Raw genomic sequence first — 18347 nt, 5'->3', positions numbered from 1 at the left:
TCCTAGTTCTAAATAAATATAAAATCTTCAAATAGCCACAAGATGGTTCTGAATGGCCTATTTCATATAAAAGTACAAAGAAGGCTTGATGTTTTTCTCTTTACTGATTGTTTTGGATAACAGCCTCCGACAGCATGCTGCTAATTCATTCTGCTTAAAACAGGCGCTTGAGCTGGGTTGACATTTTACGTAGTCTCTGGGGATCCTGGTTGACATTTTAAAGGGCTTCTAAGCATTTTATAATACCCTAAAATCTGGTTTTAATAAGCCATTCTGCTGAAATTGTTAACATACGGAATCACCTTTTACTGTTTGGCGCGAGATCAGGGACTGGGGGACATCTTTTTCTGATTAGATATACAGTAGTTGGAGTAAAATGTGCAAATTCATTACATGCCCCATGGAGATGACATAGCTCCTCAGCGCAGACGCAGCCTTAGAGCAGACTGCCAGACTCGGAAGACTTGGGGGAAACAGTGAAGGCTCCTTATTTTCTCTTATTTTGAGCATCAAATATTTTCATTGTAACTCACTCTTTTGTTAGGAGGAGGCATTCCCAATAACCTATTTATTTGCATCAAATATTTTTTCTGTTGTAAGTTACTCTTTTGTTATGACGAGGAATTCCCAATAGCCTATTTATTTTCATTGCAAACAGTCTGCAGCAAGCCACTTCCTCATTGGCCATGGCTGTAGGCACAAGCCCAGTAACTGTTTTCATCTTTTGGGGGGAAGGGGACATTCTACCACAGTGTCTTTGCCACCATCCTCAGTATTTGCAGGATCTGTAGTCAGTTGCTCTTGTCACTGGGGAGCCACTGAGACCAAAACCAACTTACCAGCTGGCTATCCTCACCCGGAGGAATTACTAAAGATTTCAACTGGATTTGCCTCCAGACTGAGACTGCGTGGCCCTAGGATGGAGTTGGGCCACTGCATCCCCATTGGTACTTGAGTATCATAGTTTGGGATTATGAATAAATAAATCTGTAAGCTGAGTATTGGGGGCATGCAGAACCTGTAATCCCAGAACTTAGAATATTAAATCAGAAAGACTGGACCTGTCTCAGCTACCTAGAGAGTACTGTCTCTAAAAGCAAAACATATTTGTATTTGTAATTACTATGTGGCCCTATTTTAGGATATAGCTTAAGGCTCTGTATTCTTAAAGGAAAGATACTGTCAGAAGTTAAAGCAGGGAGTTTTAATTCTCAACCTACCAACCCAGCATTATGCTCATGGTAGGAAATGTAACAATGGCTGTCAACCCCAAATAGGTTGCCTTCAGGAACTAGCATTTTCTTTCCTTTGAGATGTTTTAGAGAAAATCTTAGAAGAATCTTCAATACCTTGTAACTTAATTAAATTCCTTTATTTCTTTATTCAGTTTTAAGAGAAGGTAGTAGGATTTGCTCTAAGTCAACGGCCCTAGACCCATGATTTACATTGTATTTCTACTTTCCAGGGGGCTGTTTCTGGTAAACTGACCCTTGTAAACTGATCTGTGGCTTGAAAGCTGCTCTACATCGTGGCGAGAAATGCCATGTAAAGAATTGATCTCCTTTAATAGTATCTTAATATTGTCTGTTTTCGTGATGACACCGGAAGCAGCATACTAATAGGAAAGTCCCTCCAAATCAGGGGTTCTCACCCTGTAGGTTGTGACCCTCAGATAACCTGCATATCAGACATTTACATTACGATTCAAAACAATAGCAAAATTGCAATTATAAAGTAGCAATGAAATAATTTTATGGTTGTGGATCACCAAGAGGAACTGCATTAAGGGGCTACAGCATTAGGAAGGTTAGGAAGCACTATTCTAGTGTGTAACATGGCATAGAGTTTAGGGCTGAACTTACAGTCCTATGGCCTGACCACACTGGAAATGCTCAAGCATGGGTTTTGGAAAACAAGGAACTCTGCTAAACCGAGTTTCTGCTTGGGTAAAATGAAACCAAAGAAGCTCTCTGGATGGCGTCTGGGGAGCTAAAACACTGCTCCCCACAGGTTGGCTGGTGCTCTCATAGGAGAGCCTTCCCTGTCCACCCCATCATGTGGCGTGTGTACCTCTTCTGTACTCCTAGGGGAGGATGCTCAACAATGTCCTGGCCTCACCTGACTCCCATGATTCTGCCTGGTTCTAAGCTCTCCTCTAGATGATGCCCAAGGGAAAGAAGATCCCTTCTGTGGCTGTCATGACAGACTTGAGATGGAGAGACTTTATCATAATTATTGGGGTGATGGTTCTACTTGAGGGACACGGGCCATCAAGTAGCAGGAAATGGGTCTTGTGTTCTTCCTACCTTTTCGTCTTGCCCACCCTTACCTACTGACCTCCACCCAGTGACTGTATCTGCTTTCCACCACCTCGGAGAGGCTGCCTATAAGCACCTCACATTTTCGAGTCAGATCTACACTAGTCAGATTAGCTTTCCCTTCTTGGTCATGTCACACAATGATGATGGAATTCCAAGCTGAGTCTTGGCGCAGAGATGAGACTGTTCACTATCTGCAGCTGTAGGCAGCTCCTATGTTTCGATTTGGAGGGCTCAGGCATTTGACTCAGGTTGAGCTAATTGTCTTTCAGAGCAGCATACCTCACCTGCTCTAAGATTTTAAACTCTGGCTTAAGACTACAGCAATTCCAGCACCTGCATTTTCGGCCATACTAACAGAACCAAAGTATCCAACCCATCTAAACCCTAAACCAAGAATTATCAAATTCCATATTTAGCAAAGCTTCAAACTTGTTTTCTCTTCCCTCTAAATCCATGTTAGATTCAACACAGAATAAGGAAAAGGGGAAAATGCATTCAATGTTTGTAATGTTGGTTATCTTGAGACTAGGCAGGTTTCCTTTTAAGAGTTGTCAATTCAAAGTTTAACTCTGTGAATATTTGTTATGCTGCTTGTAGTGTCTGCTAGATCATGGAGCATGTGCACAAATGTGTAAGAACACAGACTTTTGAGGCCTATCTGTAGGTGCATGGTGTTGGGTAGGTGATTTCATGTGTGTGGAAATCAATTCTCTCCTTTATGAACACAGGGAGGAAGGCTGTCTACCTTACAGGACTATGGTAAGAAGGTTGTCTACCTTACAGGACTATGGTAGGAAGGTTGTCTACCTTACAGGACTATGGGCGATGATAGTGCAGGGTGGCAGAACAGTCTTTAAAAGGTTGTAGCTTATTGTGTGAACCCAGGGACTCAGACGTGCAGGAGAGAGAGCAACTTGCAGGTGCCAGTTCTCTCCATCCGCCATGTGAGTCTGGCTTGGCTGATGAGATGAGCCATCCCAGGACCTAAGATGACCATCATCCTGTCCGCAGTTCTTTTACATAGCAACCCCCAGTCTGACTCCTCATTATAACCTCACTCCCAGCGACCTATTTAGAGGAGTTCATCTTCTAAGCATAGTGTTTTTTACACACATGGCTTCTGAAAGCATGTGATTCGTGAACTTTGGTGACAAGCAATGTGCCCCCCACAAAGAAATACGCAACAACTCAGTGAGTTACAGATTCACAAGATGCGATGAATTCACATGGAGCTTTTAGCAGTTTAATTGCATCAGATAAAATTCTTGAGCTTCTGAGTGCATAATAAGAAAGTTTAGTTAAACTGTTCATTCAAGTCAAAAATAAGACATTGCCCAGTGCTCATGTCTTTGGGTGCATAATTTCCTTGCAGACACCTCTGCTCTTGTGAAAATCTCGCCTTTCAAGTTGATCTTGCTAATCAGAAACATGTTTATATAGTTCTGGAATTTGTCCAACTTTTTTCTCCATTTCTTTCTTGTTCGCTGTGCCGTCTCTTTTTTTAGGATTCTTAGAAGCACTGCACACTGGCATCCCTAACACCCTTGTCTCCACAGGATCTCGCTGGAAAGCGATGACCAACCTCGAGAAACAGCCATACTATGAAGAACAGGCCCGCCTCAGCAAGCAGCACCTGGAGAAGTACCCAGATTATAAATACAAGCCCAGGCCAAAGCGCACGTGCCTGGTGGACGGCAAGAAGCTGCGCATCGGGGAGTACAAGGCCATCATGAGGAACCGGAGGCAGGAAATGCGACAGTACTTCAACGTTGGGTATGAGAACCGCATTCAGGCCCTGTATCGCATAGTGCCAACTTCCCATTGTCCAAGGGAATATCCCCATCCCCCACCCCGGCTGTTTACTTGCAAAGGAACCTTTTGAAAAGGAACCTGTAGGTGGAGACTGCTCATTGGTTTCCTGGACACCCAGAACCAAATAAGCACACAGAAACTATATTAATTACAACACTGTTTGGCCAATGGTTTGGCTTCTTATTAACTAACTCTTACATCTTAAATTAACCCATTTCTATTAATCTGTGAATCACCACGAGGTTGTGGATTACCAGTAAGGTTCTGGCTGGCAGCTTGCATCTTTCTCCTTCAGCAGCTGCATGGTGTCTCCCTGGCTCCACCTATTCTCTCTATATATCTCTCCCAGCCTGGCTATATTCTGCCCTGCCATAGGCCAAAGCAGCTTCTTTATTAACCAGTGGTAATAAAAACATATTCAAAGCCTACAGAGGAGAATCCCACATCAGGAACCTGCAGTCTTTTCCAGGCCTGTGTGTAGCCCTGAAAACGCATATAACATAACTACAGACAGATGTGTTTCTAAGTTTGTATGTGGAGGGGCGTCCTCTGCGAGCTGCCTGCTCTCCTGAGTTTTATTCACAAGTTATTTGATAGCAGAGTCAATAATAAATGTAGTCCTGATGTCTGATGTTGCAAACTTAGAGCGCGTAGGACTAGATCTCGCCAGTTCTCTTCCTGGCTGGTGTCCGTGATTTCCAGCAGTTGGCCTTGATAAATTTCACCACTGGTAGTTTAGTCGATATAGCACAACCTTACAGTAGCTCCAAAAAGAAGCACTTGTGTCTGACTAGTGTAGAGTCTCTCTCTCTCTCTCTCTCTCTCTCTCTCTCTCTCTCTCTCTCTCACACACACACACACACACACATGACAGTAGAGATTACATTTAGGACACAGCAAGGTCATGCACAGGAGAGTTCATCCTGAACTGAGAACCCTAGGATGCTCTTCTCTGCTTTCCATAGCGAGGCCATGCACAGTGATGCTACACAATGCCTATAGCAGCCCTGCAGAATTCTCAAACTACATGGGAATAAAGTCATTCATACTTAAAATAGTAAGATCAGGAAAACTTAGGATACTAAATGCCACTCGGGGTATATGCAGAAGGTGGCTGAATAATAAAAGAAAGGAGCTCATACCTGCCACGGACCCTGCAGAGTCCGTGTGTTCTGGGCAAGGCTCTGGGAGGCCCCCGCTTCTGGGGTGTATAGGAAATGAGTGAGTGAGTAAATGAATTGCCCAGCCAAATGCCTGTATATCCCATCCTACCAGGGGCAGCTAAATTAATCACTATGGTACAGTGCAAAACCAAGAAGACAGAGTCCCCAGGCTAAAAGGTTTTAAAGAATCTCAAGTGGGACAGCAGGATTTGGAAACAAGTGTGGAACTGTAGGCAATTTCTGGGGTGGTATGTCTTTAAGCGGGGGCTCTGCCTCTTACCCCAAAAGGGCCCACACCGTTTCACACAATAGTTAGATAACATGATAGCATTACCCTCCCATGTTTTGGGGACCATGGCATTATTTTGAAAGTTCTAAACAGTTTAGAGATTTTGTCCATTGTGCTTGAACTATCTTTAGGCTCCATTATAGGAAAAGCAAACAAAACCTCCTTCCATTTGCCATAATGAGCAAGTGAACTTGGAGGCAAACTCTTGGGTAATTTGGCTTAATCTTTCTGTGTCAGATTTTTTCCTAATAATAAAAAAATTAGGATTATTTTAATTATCAAGGGGTAATTCAACTAAATGCCTCCTATTCTATGAAGCCCAATGCAGGCAGGTAAGGCATTAGAATCAACATTGGATGCCATTTCAGCGTGTCCCATGATTGGGTAGATGCTGGTTCCAGTTAGGGTAGCGCTGAGCCACAGGGAAGCCTAGACATCCTGTGCACACTCACCTTCTCTCTCTGCGACAGGCAACAAGCACAGATTCCCATCGCTACTGCTGGAGTTGTGTACCCTGGAGCCATCACCATGGCAGGAATGCCGTCCCCTCACCTGCCCTCGGAGCACTCGAGTGTGTCCAGCAGCCCGGAGCCAGGGCTGCCCGTGATTCAGAGCACGTTCGGGGTGAAGGGGGAGGAGCCTCACATCAAAGAGGAAATCCAGGCCGAGGACATCAACGGGGAGATTTATGACGAGTATGATGAGGAGGAAGATGACCCCGACGTAGATTATGGGAGTGACAGCGAAAACCATATTGCAGGACAAGCCAACTGATAAGGGCCCACAGACTGCGGTGAGCTGAGGACTTAACAAAGCCCTAGCTGGCCCATCCTTACCAGTGGCCAAGCACATTAACTTTCTCGTACACTGACTGTTATTTTAACTGTTAGTCTTAAATAGTTGGGACATCAGCTGACAAATAGACCTCAGCCTCAAAAGGCTCGGAAAGGAAAAAAAAAATGTTTCAAGCAAACAACATCAACCACGAGAGATTGAAATAAGCTATGGTAAAACAAAGCCAGTAACTCAGCTGCTAAACCCAGCACTGAAGTCTCGCCCGTCAACTTTTTTTTTTTTAATAAACTTTATGGCTGTTTGTTCTATAACTAGAAATTCTCACTCAGGTACACAGTGCCAACAAGTGGCTTGTGAATGTGTTTCGTTGTTTTGTGCTACAATTTTTAAAAAGAAATACGTTTTGTTTTGTTTTGTTGGGGGGAATGGTTCTGGGGTTTCCTTTTACCTTTTCTTTGCTTTCTTCTCCTTTGTGATTGTCGTCTTGCACCTGACAGAAGGAGGGAACGGGGCCTTCGACCCCTCTGCCCTCTGCATCTCTCTGCTCTAAAGATGGAGGCCTGTGTGCGAGGGTGGAGAGAGAGGAGAAAAAGAGCCTGGTTTTGCCTTCCTTGCGTCTGTGCCCCAGCGTCAGCAGCCGTTTGCTTTAGAGACCTCTAGCTCTTGCACACAACACTACATCTTGGAGCAAGTGCCAAATCCATCCTGAAGCGATCACCAACTTCCTTTTCTAAGTCCTTCCTTACTCCTGCTCCTTCGTCCGTGGGGACAGTGTTAAATCTTAGACAGTCCCCGGAAAGAGCTGATACACCAGCAACTGGTGAGATTGATTTTTTTTTTTTAATGGAAACTGTAGGTGCCGTTCTCAGGTGAAAAGAGAGAGAGAGAGAGAAACATAGAAATTTAGAGAAAAAAAATATTTTCTGATCTTGGATTTCTGTGTGTGTATGTGTGATCATGGTACATTAGCTACATTCCTATTAGGGAATAATGTTGGGCCATTGTGAGCAAAACCCACTTTTGGGAATGGAATCCCAGCCCTCCTAAGCAAGTGGTCTAGAAGCAACCTTGCCCTTGGCTTTGCCCGGCCAGTGACAGTGGAACTAAGCGTAGGGCTCAGAAATTCTATTTTTCAGTTTCTAGTGTGCTTATTACTGGGTGGACCTGGTGGCCCTGTGTCACAGAGAGGTGATTGGCCAACATGGAAGCTACTAGTCAGATGCTTCCTGAGGTCCCTTCTCCCTGGACAATTTGCTTCTTTTAATATATGCTACTTAGTAACGTGTGTGTATGTGTGTGTTTCCTGTTGAAACTTTGAGAAAAACAATCATTGTTTTGACCTACTATATTTGGCCATTTTTCAGAAATACAGAATTAGCTTGTGTCTCCACCATTCCACCCTTCGCTGTTTGGGAAACAGAACTGCTCTATAAGATTTTTTTTTTTTGCATCTCTCCCTGCAATGAGGTCAGAGACTGTATTTCACAAATGGGGGCCATGTGTATTTCATGCCCTAAGATCCCAGGATTTGTTTAAAATTCACCACCGCACCACAAAGTGGAGCCTGGCTGGACGCAGAGCCCCTTACCACTGTCTGGTCCTTCACTCTGACTCTTGATTCGGCTAAAGATCAATGCTGGTGTCAGCAGAGCCCATGCTCAGAGCAACAGCTGCTGGCTCTGACATCGCCAACCCGACGGCCAAGACGGGTAGGGCCTGCACCAAACACAAAGTCACTCCAGGTTACTCCCCCTTGGTAGCGCTGTAGTCAGTGACCGAGTATGGGACAGTGTTCCCTCTCGCTCTCATTCTGCCCCACCAAACACCGCCCTCAAGTTTGCTTTTCATACATAATGAATAGGCAAAGAAAAAAAAAAGAAAAAGAAAAAATTCTTTTTGTTTTTCTCTCTCTCAAAAGTCTTGCTCTGGAGTTTTGCTTGGAGGAGCTGATCATACCTGCATGTCAGAGGTTTGGTTCTATTTTCTGTTTGTGGTTTGTTTGTTTTTTTTTTTTAAATGACTGTATTTTCCTTTGAATTGCCTCTTTTTTGCTAGTGTTGTAAAATGATGATAAAATAATAATAATAATAGTAATAATATTAATAATAATAATGGTCAGCTGTTCCCAGATTAGTAAATTATGTATAATTTATTTTATTTCTCCCTATTTTATTCTGCTCTGATTTGGAAGCACAGCCAGTAAGCTGTTAGGTATTTAAAACTAATATCTATTTCCAGCTCATACACACATGTACACCCATGCATGTGTGTGTGCATATGACACACACATACTCACCCACACACTTTGCTTCTCCACCCATTACTTCCTCTGTGTTAACAGTTTTGGCCCCAGTAGCGTCAGTTCTGGTGTTTAATACAAAGGGGTGAATTAGGAGGAGGATCGTGTTCAATCTTAATTAACTTATGCTCTTTTCTCTCATTTTAGTTATTTAATTGCCAATTATCTAGAGCCAACTTTTTGATTTTGTTTTGTTTTGAAGCACTCTGAATAAGAGAAAAATGGACATTTGTTTTTCTACCATTATAACATACAATGTGAATACAGGTTTATAAAAAATATTGTTTCTCTGTGTCTGTTAACAAACCCTCCTGACTGATGTGGGTTCTCCACCTCTGCGTGCTGCGTTCCTGTTCCACAGCACATTCTAGACAAGCTTGCTTTTCATTTCCTGACCTTGGGCAACAAGAATACTTTGTTTTAGCTCCAGGTAGATGCTACTGAAGGCATCCATGGCCCAAATCCATCCCAACCAAGCGCTATCTGAACAAACTCTCTCTTTGGTTTGCATTTGTTTTGTTTGAAGGGAAAACAAATTGTTCATGGTGACCTACAGCTGCCAAACCTCTCCAGGTTAGTTGAGTTTAAGTCCATGATTGAATTGTGCCCAGGCAAAACCACAAAGCAAGTCTGTAATGTCCCGTCATGGTCTGTTCTGACATTTTCTTCAGTGGATGTTGAGTTTGCTTTGCCCAACAAAACCAACAAAAACAAAAGTAATTCTATTCGTGTCTAAAGTGCACTGAAGTCACTTGAGGGAAAAAAAAAGGTGCTTTTAATAGCAACATAACTGTGTTAAAACTTTGCCCTTTGGGCCTTTGATTGGGTGATGATTCTTGTGAAGGATCCTAAAACCTTTTGTTCTTGTCTACGCCAAACAATGACCAAATAAGATATGGTATAGGAAATAAGACTCAATGAAAAGGTCCAAGTTAGCGAACTGCATCTTTCCTCCTCCCCTACCTCTCTGTTCAAGCCACACCCCCACCTTTTCTCAGCATCCCAACATTTATAACAACACTGAAGAATAATACTGCCAGTTTCTCCTTTTTATATTTGTAATTGGTACCTCTAAATATCATCCTGTTTGATATAAATCTAAGAAAAATATTTACCAGAAAAAATGGGTTAAAGTTGTTTGTAAGTTAATGATAATTTGGCTAGTTACTACAACCAGGAGAAACACAGGCCCATGTGTGCGTACACCTCCCCACCCCCTAATGCATTAGTATATTTTTATTCAGATTAGTTAAGTGAACTTTGAAAGTTCATTTAATATCTAGCTAAGAATTACCTTTGTGCAAAACACCTCCCAATAAACATATTTATCATGGTTAAAACTAAATCTTCCCATAGGGAATGAATATTAAAAGTGTAAAATGTTCTTTAATGAGGTCACTTCATATATTTGATTTCTAAAGTACAGTTAACTTAGTTCACCTAAAGGAAATTATCTTTACCATTTAATGGTCCATTTCCAGATATTTTCTTAACGCAGAAGCTGATCCTGTTCTCAGAGGAATCCTCTTCTATCTCATTCAAAAACATAAGAAATAATTATACTTTCCTTACTCTAAAGGGTAAATTATTGAATTGTAATAACTGTATATTTACAGACAGGTTTATAAAATATTTGTCTATCAAGTGAAAATACAACTTCACAAGGTTTGAAAGAAAAAAAAAATCTAAACCCACTTAAAGTGGCTGAGCTTTCTCTGTATTGTAGGGCATAGGCATTTCTCTAGCCAGGTTTATACAGTATTTAATTTTGAAGTTCTGAAGGTTGAAGGTGATGTGTAGAGTTTCCCACTGATGGGTCCCTGTAAGCCCCAGTGTGCCTGTCACTGGTCCACTGAAACAGTATTTATTCAGCTCCCCTGGCTTGAACGCACTTAGTCTTTCTAACAGTTTGGATTTCAGAAGTGAAAAGGTTTTGTTTGGTTGTTTTTTTTTTTTTAATGATTAAAAAAATAGAGAAGAGACAATCAATGCCTGGAGCTTAAAACAAAGTATGTGCAAACTACCATCTCACTTGAAATTTAATAAAATAAAAAAATTGTGTAAATATAACATAGAGTTATAGATTTCTATTTTGTTCATAACACATAGTGTAATATAAGTTGTATATTTTCATGTTTTTTGGTTTTATGTTATCATTCATGCCACAATAAAAATAAAACAGGAGTTTGTGTACTCTTGGGAAAAAAAAACAAAAATAAGATGTGGGTTCCCACCAACCTGTTTTTTGCTTTTCTGTTTTTGTTTTCATTTCTTTTTTTTTGTTTTGCATTCCCTTTTTCAGTATTACTGCCGTGCAAGGCACCAATAAAAACAGCAAATGTGTTCTTTATCTATTATACTGTGTTTCTCTGCACAATTTATTTATGAAAGAGTAACTGTTCATTTATGAGACAAAGAGAAGTCTGGAGAACCTGTCCCCTTGCTGTAAACATGACACTGACCCTCTCTGAACTGAAAACTATGGACTTCATGCTTAAATGTGGACAATCCTAAGACAGGACCCAGGCAGGAATCCACCCCGAGTCCCCTCTTGTGTCACTGACTCAGAGACAATACTCTCAGTGTCTCCTAGGACACGTCACTGGGTGAGGGCTGCTATTCTTACACCCCATAGTTACACTCCCTCCCAGTGTGTGGCTGCCACATTTCCTAATGAACCAGGAAGGATTTTCCCCTCAGTGAGGTGCAGTTTTAATTGCTTAGAACACACCTTAACCTCCAGTGTCGGGGATTCATTATGAAGTTGTTAAAAACACACACCCCTTTTTACCCCCAAGGGCCATTTTTGCTCCCAACATTGTGTGTTTTCGGTCCTGATAGTTCTGTGTGGTCACACTTTCCTCTAAGGTCCTGAGTTACTGCTTGGTTTGGGAGCTTGTCTGTAAGCAGAATCAGTTACATGAGCTAGAACCTTCCGTGAGTGTTTGTAGAACACACGTGGAGGCCATCTGTCACTAAAAGGAGCAGGTTGCAAAGGCTGAACTAACTACTCGAAGTGCAGAATCTCAGGCCCAATCCAAGATGTCATCAATCAGAATCTGGTACATTAACCAAGCTGCTGCCATCTCTCAGCTCCAAATGCTGATAGCACCACACCATTACCTATTTGGTTTGGTAAGAGGGGCTGTCTTTTTCCACTGCACTTACCTCTCTCTTGCATGTGCAATATGGTGTTTATTGCTGTCTACCATGTTTGCACACGGACATTAGGCCTCTGCAGAATACTTGACACCTCGGACAGAACATGCTTAGTCTCTCTCACATGAATGGCTTTGAGAACATTGGAGACATCACTACAGCAATAACCCTTCTCTCAGCATCTATGAGTTCACTTAGCCAAGCAATAAGCTTCAGATACTCCAGACAGCAGGGGCATCAGAAACCTCATAGACACACATAAAGCACAACGACATGAGGTTTGCAAAACATCGTTCTAAACAGATAACATCCATCCTGGACTTGGGAAGGGCTATGTTTGGACACACCCTCAGACCCTCTGGAAGCAGCTTCATCAGATTTTAGGTGTGGAAAATCTGAGCTGTTAAGGAAAACTCACTGTCCTTCCTCTCTTCCAAATAAAGCTCCCTTAGCTGCATCCTACAGCGGTTCAGTTTAGAGACCCCAGTGTTATGATCTCCACGGCTAAGGATGAGATAGAGACTCTTGCCCCCTGCCACCAAAGGCTTGTGCACTGCAAGAGTCTCAGCCACCAAGGAAAAGATTCCCATTTCTCTAAGTTCAACACTTCCATTTGTTATTCAGACAGTCAAGTTTTGCATTAAAGATGCCATCATTGTTGGCATATTTATACTTGCAAGTGTCCGTTCTCTATCTTCACCTTGTTACTGTAGCCTGCTACAGCAAGAGAGGCAAAGACACACAGAAAACAGTTCCGGGTCTCATGTCTAGATGGATCGTTTATGAAAAAAATCCAAAGTTTATGAAGGAATCTAAAAGCTTGCGGGGAAACCTGTTTCATAAGCATTGCGATTATTATGCAAATAGTATTGCTGGGAGTTCTGTAAGATAGTTACATTTTCTTAAGCAGGCGGAACATCTGGCCTACAATGTGTTACTCTACTAATTTGCTTAGCAAGCTATTTTTGCCCCAAAGAATGAACTAATTCAGCTCTGATCACAAGGTGCCATTATTTTTTCAGTCACATCCAAATACACAAAGTTGTACATTCACAAATCCACTATTTACACATGCAAGCAACCATGACCTAGAATGATCCTTCTATCCTATTATATATACAATGTTCAATATTCAGCCATGAAAATCTATGTTACAACACCATCATAATCAGCATGCATTCCAGATAAAGGAAAATACATTAAACTAGCCGAAAAGCTGTAGTAATTAATGGGCCCAAGTACACATCTATTTTGTACAAAACCTGTTCAATTTATTATTAAATTTCAGAATCTGGGAAGGAATCCCAATTACACACAAACTGTAAAATATATTTGAAATAAAGTCTTCATATATAAAAAAGTCAATGTCAGAATTTTTAAAATATGTATTTTTAATATTTATGATAAAAGCATACTGTCCTGCTAGAAGGCAGTGTATGGAGGTAAGGCAGTGCATAGAACGGTTTTAGTAAGGCCAGCTAGACAAATTGCTGAGAACGGCCCTGTCAGCATTCCTCTCCCCTTGCCTCAACCTGACACACAGTAAGTACAGTTTCATGACTAGTACTCCTGTACTAGTAGACCCCAGACAATGGACACAAACTGTCCTTTCTTATTTAGAGATGGTCCTGTAAGCAACACCTTACCCTACTAGGTTAGCATGCAGGAATGGAATTAACCATTTGGGGGTACACAAAGGGGTGTTTACTAAGTTTGAAAACAGATATCTTTGGTAGTGTTTAGGCATAAATACTAGTATGGATTTTTTGAGAGAAAACTTTAGGTTCTTTTCATTAAGGAATTATCAACCTCTTAGGCAACCAAGCACACAAATCTTCAATATTTTAAAGTTATCATCAAAGATGTGCTAAATTTGTATTTATTTTATGAAATAAATTTTATGAAAAATATTAAAAGTTCCTTTAACTTTTCAGATATTTCAAGATTCTTTATTTTGTAAATGGAAAAACCTTTAACAACTTTTCTATATCTTCAGAGTAATTTTTAACTCACAGAGGTAGAGATTATATCCTAGAGAGGCATCTAGACCTATGCCTAAATATCTAAATCCAAAAAAATGAATGAATGGTAAGAATAAAAAGAGAGAATTTACGGAAGCTGTATAGTTGTGCTTGGCCTTGTCTTAATGCATGAGTGCTTGTCAACTCTTCAGGGAATGGCCTTACCCTGGTCTGTCTCTCTGGAATAAAAGCTAAACTCTTGGCAAAGTCCATAAGCCACTGGCACCCAGGGCAGCAGATTCGTCAATCGCTCTGCCTTCCTCTCCTTTCCTCATGCTGTGATAAATACCATAGCAAGGGCCCACAGCCCCAGGTTCTTCATCACAGGGAAGAAAAAGCAGCAAGGGCCAGCTCAGGTTTTCTACTCCCATAGTTCAGAATCCCCTTCCTAGGGAGGGATGTCACCTCCAGTGAGCAGCCCCCCACTTCCTAGGGAAGGATGCCACCTCCAGTGAGCCGGCCTCTCATTTCAACCATGGCATCCAGATAACCCCTCACAGGCATGACCACAGCCAGTGTGAACTAGACAATTTCTCATTGAGACTTCCCTCCCGTTGACCCTAAACTTTGTCAAATTACCATTTAAGGATAACCAGGACATACACTTTCCTCCATTTTCAAAATTTCTTCTGACTTAAATACAGAAGTACAGGATTGCCTGCATACTTTTATAAGTGATCAAAAATGCACAGAAGAAAGATTAAAATCATTAAAATGATACATACATGACACTATACAAACACATAGACATGCATATTTGTATATTGTGTTTGTGTGTGTATGCGCATGCACGGAATAAGCTTGGAAACTCTAATAGCTAAACAGATGCAGCTCTTATTTTCAAAACAGTCAGGGCAAACAAGATATCCAGGATTAGAACACTCTTATTACTTAATTGAAAGAGCCTTGCAAGTTTCTGATGAGACACAATCCTTTCATTGTCCTAAATTCGCAGATGGATTTCACACTTAAGGGCTCTCAGACAATGCCGAGAGCCCCTTTTTCTGTAAACAGATTGACATCAGCTGTAGATGTGCTTCCCGCCTGCCTGCTCCATCAGTGCTCTCGCAGAGTTTTAGAAAGACAGTTTGCAGGGGGTCTGAGAGGAGAGGGTACACATCTGAATAGATAACAGGATATATGGATTAGACAGGGATTTTCACGGATAAAGCTGGAAGAAATGTGTTATGATGAATATTTATCATGTCCCAAAGACTGGCTTTTTCAACTTCTGGATGTTTCAAATTGTCTTTTAATTAATGTTCATCACGATGAGAATATACGAGGCAGAAGACAATATTCCTTTATTCACAATGTGCGATCTGCAAGGAAATAAGATCAACAGACATTAAGCAACATTAAGCAAAAATGCAGGAAAGTTATTAATGAACCAGAATTGCAGGCGATAAACGATTTCAAATGAAAATTAGAATTATTTCACTGTTGACTGTGGCTTCTCCTTTCCAATAGCACGTAACAGGCCTTGAAAAGCTAATCTCCTACTAGAAATAGAGAAAGCTGAAAAAAATGAAGTCTTCTAAATTTTGTTTTGTGTGTGAGATTAGGTTTTGTTCCATAGTGCTTGATTGCCGGTGACATAGTGACATACAGAATTGGCAGTTCTACGTGTGCCTGTTACAGCCATGTACTACCAAGCCTCGTCCTCAAAACTGTATTTTAAAGATGGTTGAGAACTTAAGAAGACACACAGGATAGATGAGCCATAATTTCAGAAAAGCAGAAATTCATCCAAAGTAAATCTGATGAGCACTGACATTTGTGTTTAGCAAAGGCATGAAACGAAATTTGAGCCTTGCCACACAGCCAGGTAACCACTCCAAAACTGGAGAAAAGGGCACGATGGGCCACACACTGCTTCAAAGCATGGCAGCAATCACTGGGATCATCTATAGGGACAAGCTGGGTAGACCATAAATGCAAGCCTACATTTTCCAACAGTTTGTTTGATGAATTTGTGGGCTGTGGGAAGTTAAACAGGATGTTTATAGCATTCTGCTAAAAGAAATAGTGAAACCTATTATTGTCATTTAGTGCTCAGGGGCCAGGGAAATGGGACCTTCCTCAGGCACACAGCAAGAGCCACTCAATGCTTCCCTGGCTGTATCTTCAAAGGAAGGATACTGGTGAGATGTGACAGGTAACTGGAAAAGGCCCACTTAAATGTTCTGGATCCTTTCATGGCCTAAAATGCATAAGAATCTTTGTGAAGGAAAAACAAAAACATCTAATGTGCGGTATTTAGGTAAACTGTGCAGAATTTAAGAATTAAAGGAAAATAAAATGTGAAATAGAAAAGAGGGGAGGAGGGAGGTGCTAACAAGTATCCAAACGTCCAAGGGCTGGTTGGGTGTGTAGCTCAATGGTAGAATATTTGCTGAGCACATAGGAGTGCCACAGTTCAACTCTTTGTACCATGCACCAAAGAAGAGATTTGCAACAAAGAAAATGCTAAGCTCTGGTGGTTTGTGTTCTCAGCTACCTGAGGGCCTGAACCTTGAGCCCAGTAGTTCAACAACCAGCCAAGGCAAGTCTTAGTGAGACAGAATCTTGAAAAACAAGTAAGAGCACACACAATAAGTCCAGCGTTCCGATCCCTAGTGCCAACGTGAAAGCTAGGTTGGTGTGGTGCTTGGAAGTGTGGCTGAATGGGCAAGTTCCATGTTTGATTGAAAGACTCTGCCACAGTATTTAAGTTACAGAGAGATGGAGGAAGCCTGTAGACATCAAGGTCAGGCCTCCACACTTGCAAATGAGAACTGACAGACAAACAGATGACAGACCCAACACATAGCAAGAGTTATTCTCCCCAAAATGACTAAGCCAATTCTATGACCAGCCAGACATTGAAGATCGAGATTCCTGCCACGTTTCCTAAAAGTATGGACAGAACTGCTTATGTTCTAGGATCTATCAGAAAAACAAAACCTGTTCATTAGGCGAGCTTCAGGCTAGCTTCTCTCCTCCTCGAGTCCCTGAATGCAGTTACTGTTCAGCCAGTACATCCTTGTGTTGCATGACTTTCCCTGGGCAGGCAAAAATGAATGCCTATTCACTACAGATAGGGTACTAATAATGAACCAAAGACACCATGCCACCCAAGACTGGGTTTATCAGACTAAACCAATAAGTTCACTGGAGTTATTTAAAGAACGAGAGGTGAGGGCTATTTACAGGAGCATGGTTCACTCAAAGGCCGCTCCAGTGTTAAGCAAATCCAAAGACCACATGGTTAGTAGTTCCTGAAAACTAAATTCCTAGTGCTCCCTACCCACCCTGCAGGCAGCTCCTCTGAAGAGCTTTCTCTAATCCCAGGGGCTATCTAGGCTCTTAAAAGTCAGGGAGAAGCCGCCTGGGACTTGGAACTTTTTGAGCTCCTTGAGTCTTATGAGCTTCCTTCCTTCCTCCAGGAGGGAGTGGTTCAATCTATAGAAAATAGCTATACAACACAGTAAGTTAAAACCCGTCCACTTAAACTTACTATTGCACGTATTTTTATCACAGCTTTGCTAACATAAATGACATACTTTTCTTTCATCCTGTTCCCATGCACAAACCCAGTTCTTTCAAGACTTACTTTTTTCCGTATAAAAGCCCCTTGCCTAGCCCTAGGGACTCCTACTGAGCATGGCTCACACAAAGGAAGATTCAACATCAGAGAGTTTCTCGCTTGAAGGACCTTCCTTCTCTACTTCAGCCAGCCTAAATCAGCGGTTTCTCTGTCACTATGACAAAATGCCTGAGATAGAGCAGGGGAAATAGAAGAGGTTATTTTGGTATATGGTTTCAGATAATGTGGTATGTGGTTTCAGAGAATTCAGGCCATGATCTGTAGTTTCTCTACCTCTGCTGAAGTTAGCGGTGTCTGTGGGAAAGGTGTGACAGGTATTCAACACCTTACAAGAAGAAGGAGGAGGAGAAGGAGGCAAAGAAGTGGGGGGTGCAGAGAGAGAGAGAGAGAGAGAGAGAGAGAGAGAGAGAGAGAGATAGGGAAAGGTAGGGGAAGGTGCAGCTGGGATATGATAGAGCCCAAAGGCCATGCTTCCAAAGACCCATAGCTTCAACTGGTGTTAACTCCTTAATGTCAGCACCCTAGTAAAGCATAAACCCGAAAACCCTGCTGTAAACACTGCTACTATGAATAGTATGAATAGAGTATGAAGCCATCCACACAGGAGTCTTTGTAGGATAATTCAGGTCCCTGCCTCAGGCCTCCCTTTCATATTCTAACACAACTTCTATGGAGTCTGCATTTAGAGGGTATGTCTAGAGAGGAGATTAACACAACTTCTATGGAGTCTGCATTTAGAGGGTATGTCTAGAGAGGAGATTCACTTCTTCTCTTTAGTTTCCATACTATAAGCCTCGGGTTCTGTGTAGATTGTCCTGCACATTTAAGAGGACAAGGAACACTCAAGTTGCAGGACACAGTGAACATGTCCTCGGACCTCAACGACAGAGGTCTCCAGC

The 18347-nt window shown here is 41.8% G+C and overlaps 1 protein-coding gene across 6 annotated transcripts in view; it reads left to right on the top strand.

Moving 5' to 3' along the window:
- The window catches only part of Sox5 (SRY-box transcription factor 5), a 380838-nt gene extending 369802 nt beyond the window's left edge, over positions 1–11036 (top strand). For all 6 annotated transcript variants that reach the window (XM_041638650.1, XM_041638635.1, XM_041638643.1 and 3 more), the window contains 2 exons: positions 3878–4094; positions 6056–11036. In XM_041638650.1, coding sequence (XP_041494584.1) covers positions 3878–4094; positions 6056–6359 — 521 coding nt within the window. In that variant the 3' untranslated portion in view covers positions 6360–11036. The remainder of the gene's footprint in view (positions 1–3877; positions 4095–6055) is intronic.
- Positions 11037–18347: the final 7311 nt, after the last annotated feature.

The sequence above is a fragment of the Microtus oregoni genome, unplaced genomic scaffold (assembly GCF_018167655.1).
Source record: "Microtus oregoni isolate MIOR12 unplaced genomic scaffold, Mior012 000002F_ref0000024, whole genome shotgun sequence".
In the NCBI taxonomy this organism is placed as follows: Eukaryota; Metazoa; Chordata; class Mammalia; order Rodentia; family Cricetidae; genus Microtus; species Microtus oregoni.
This window is presented reverse-complemented; position numbering and strand designations above follow the sequence as displayed.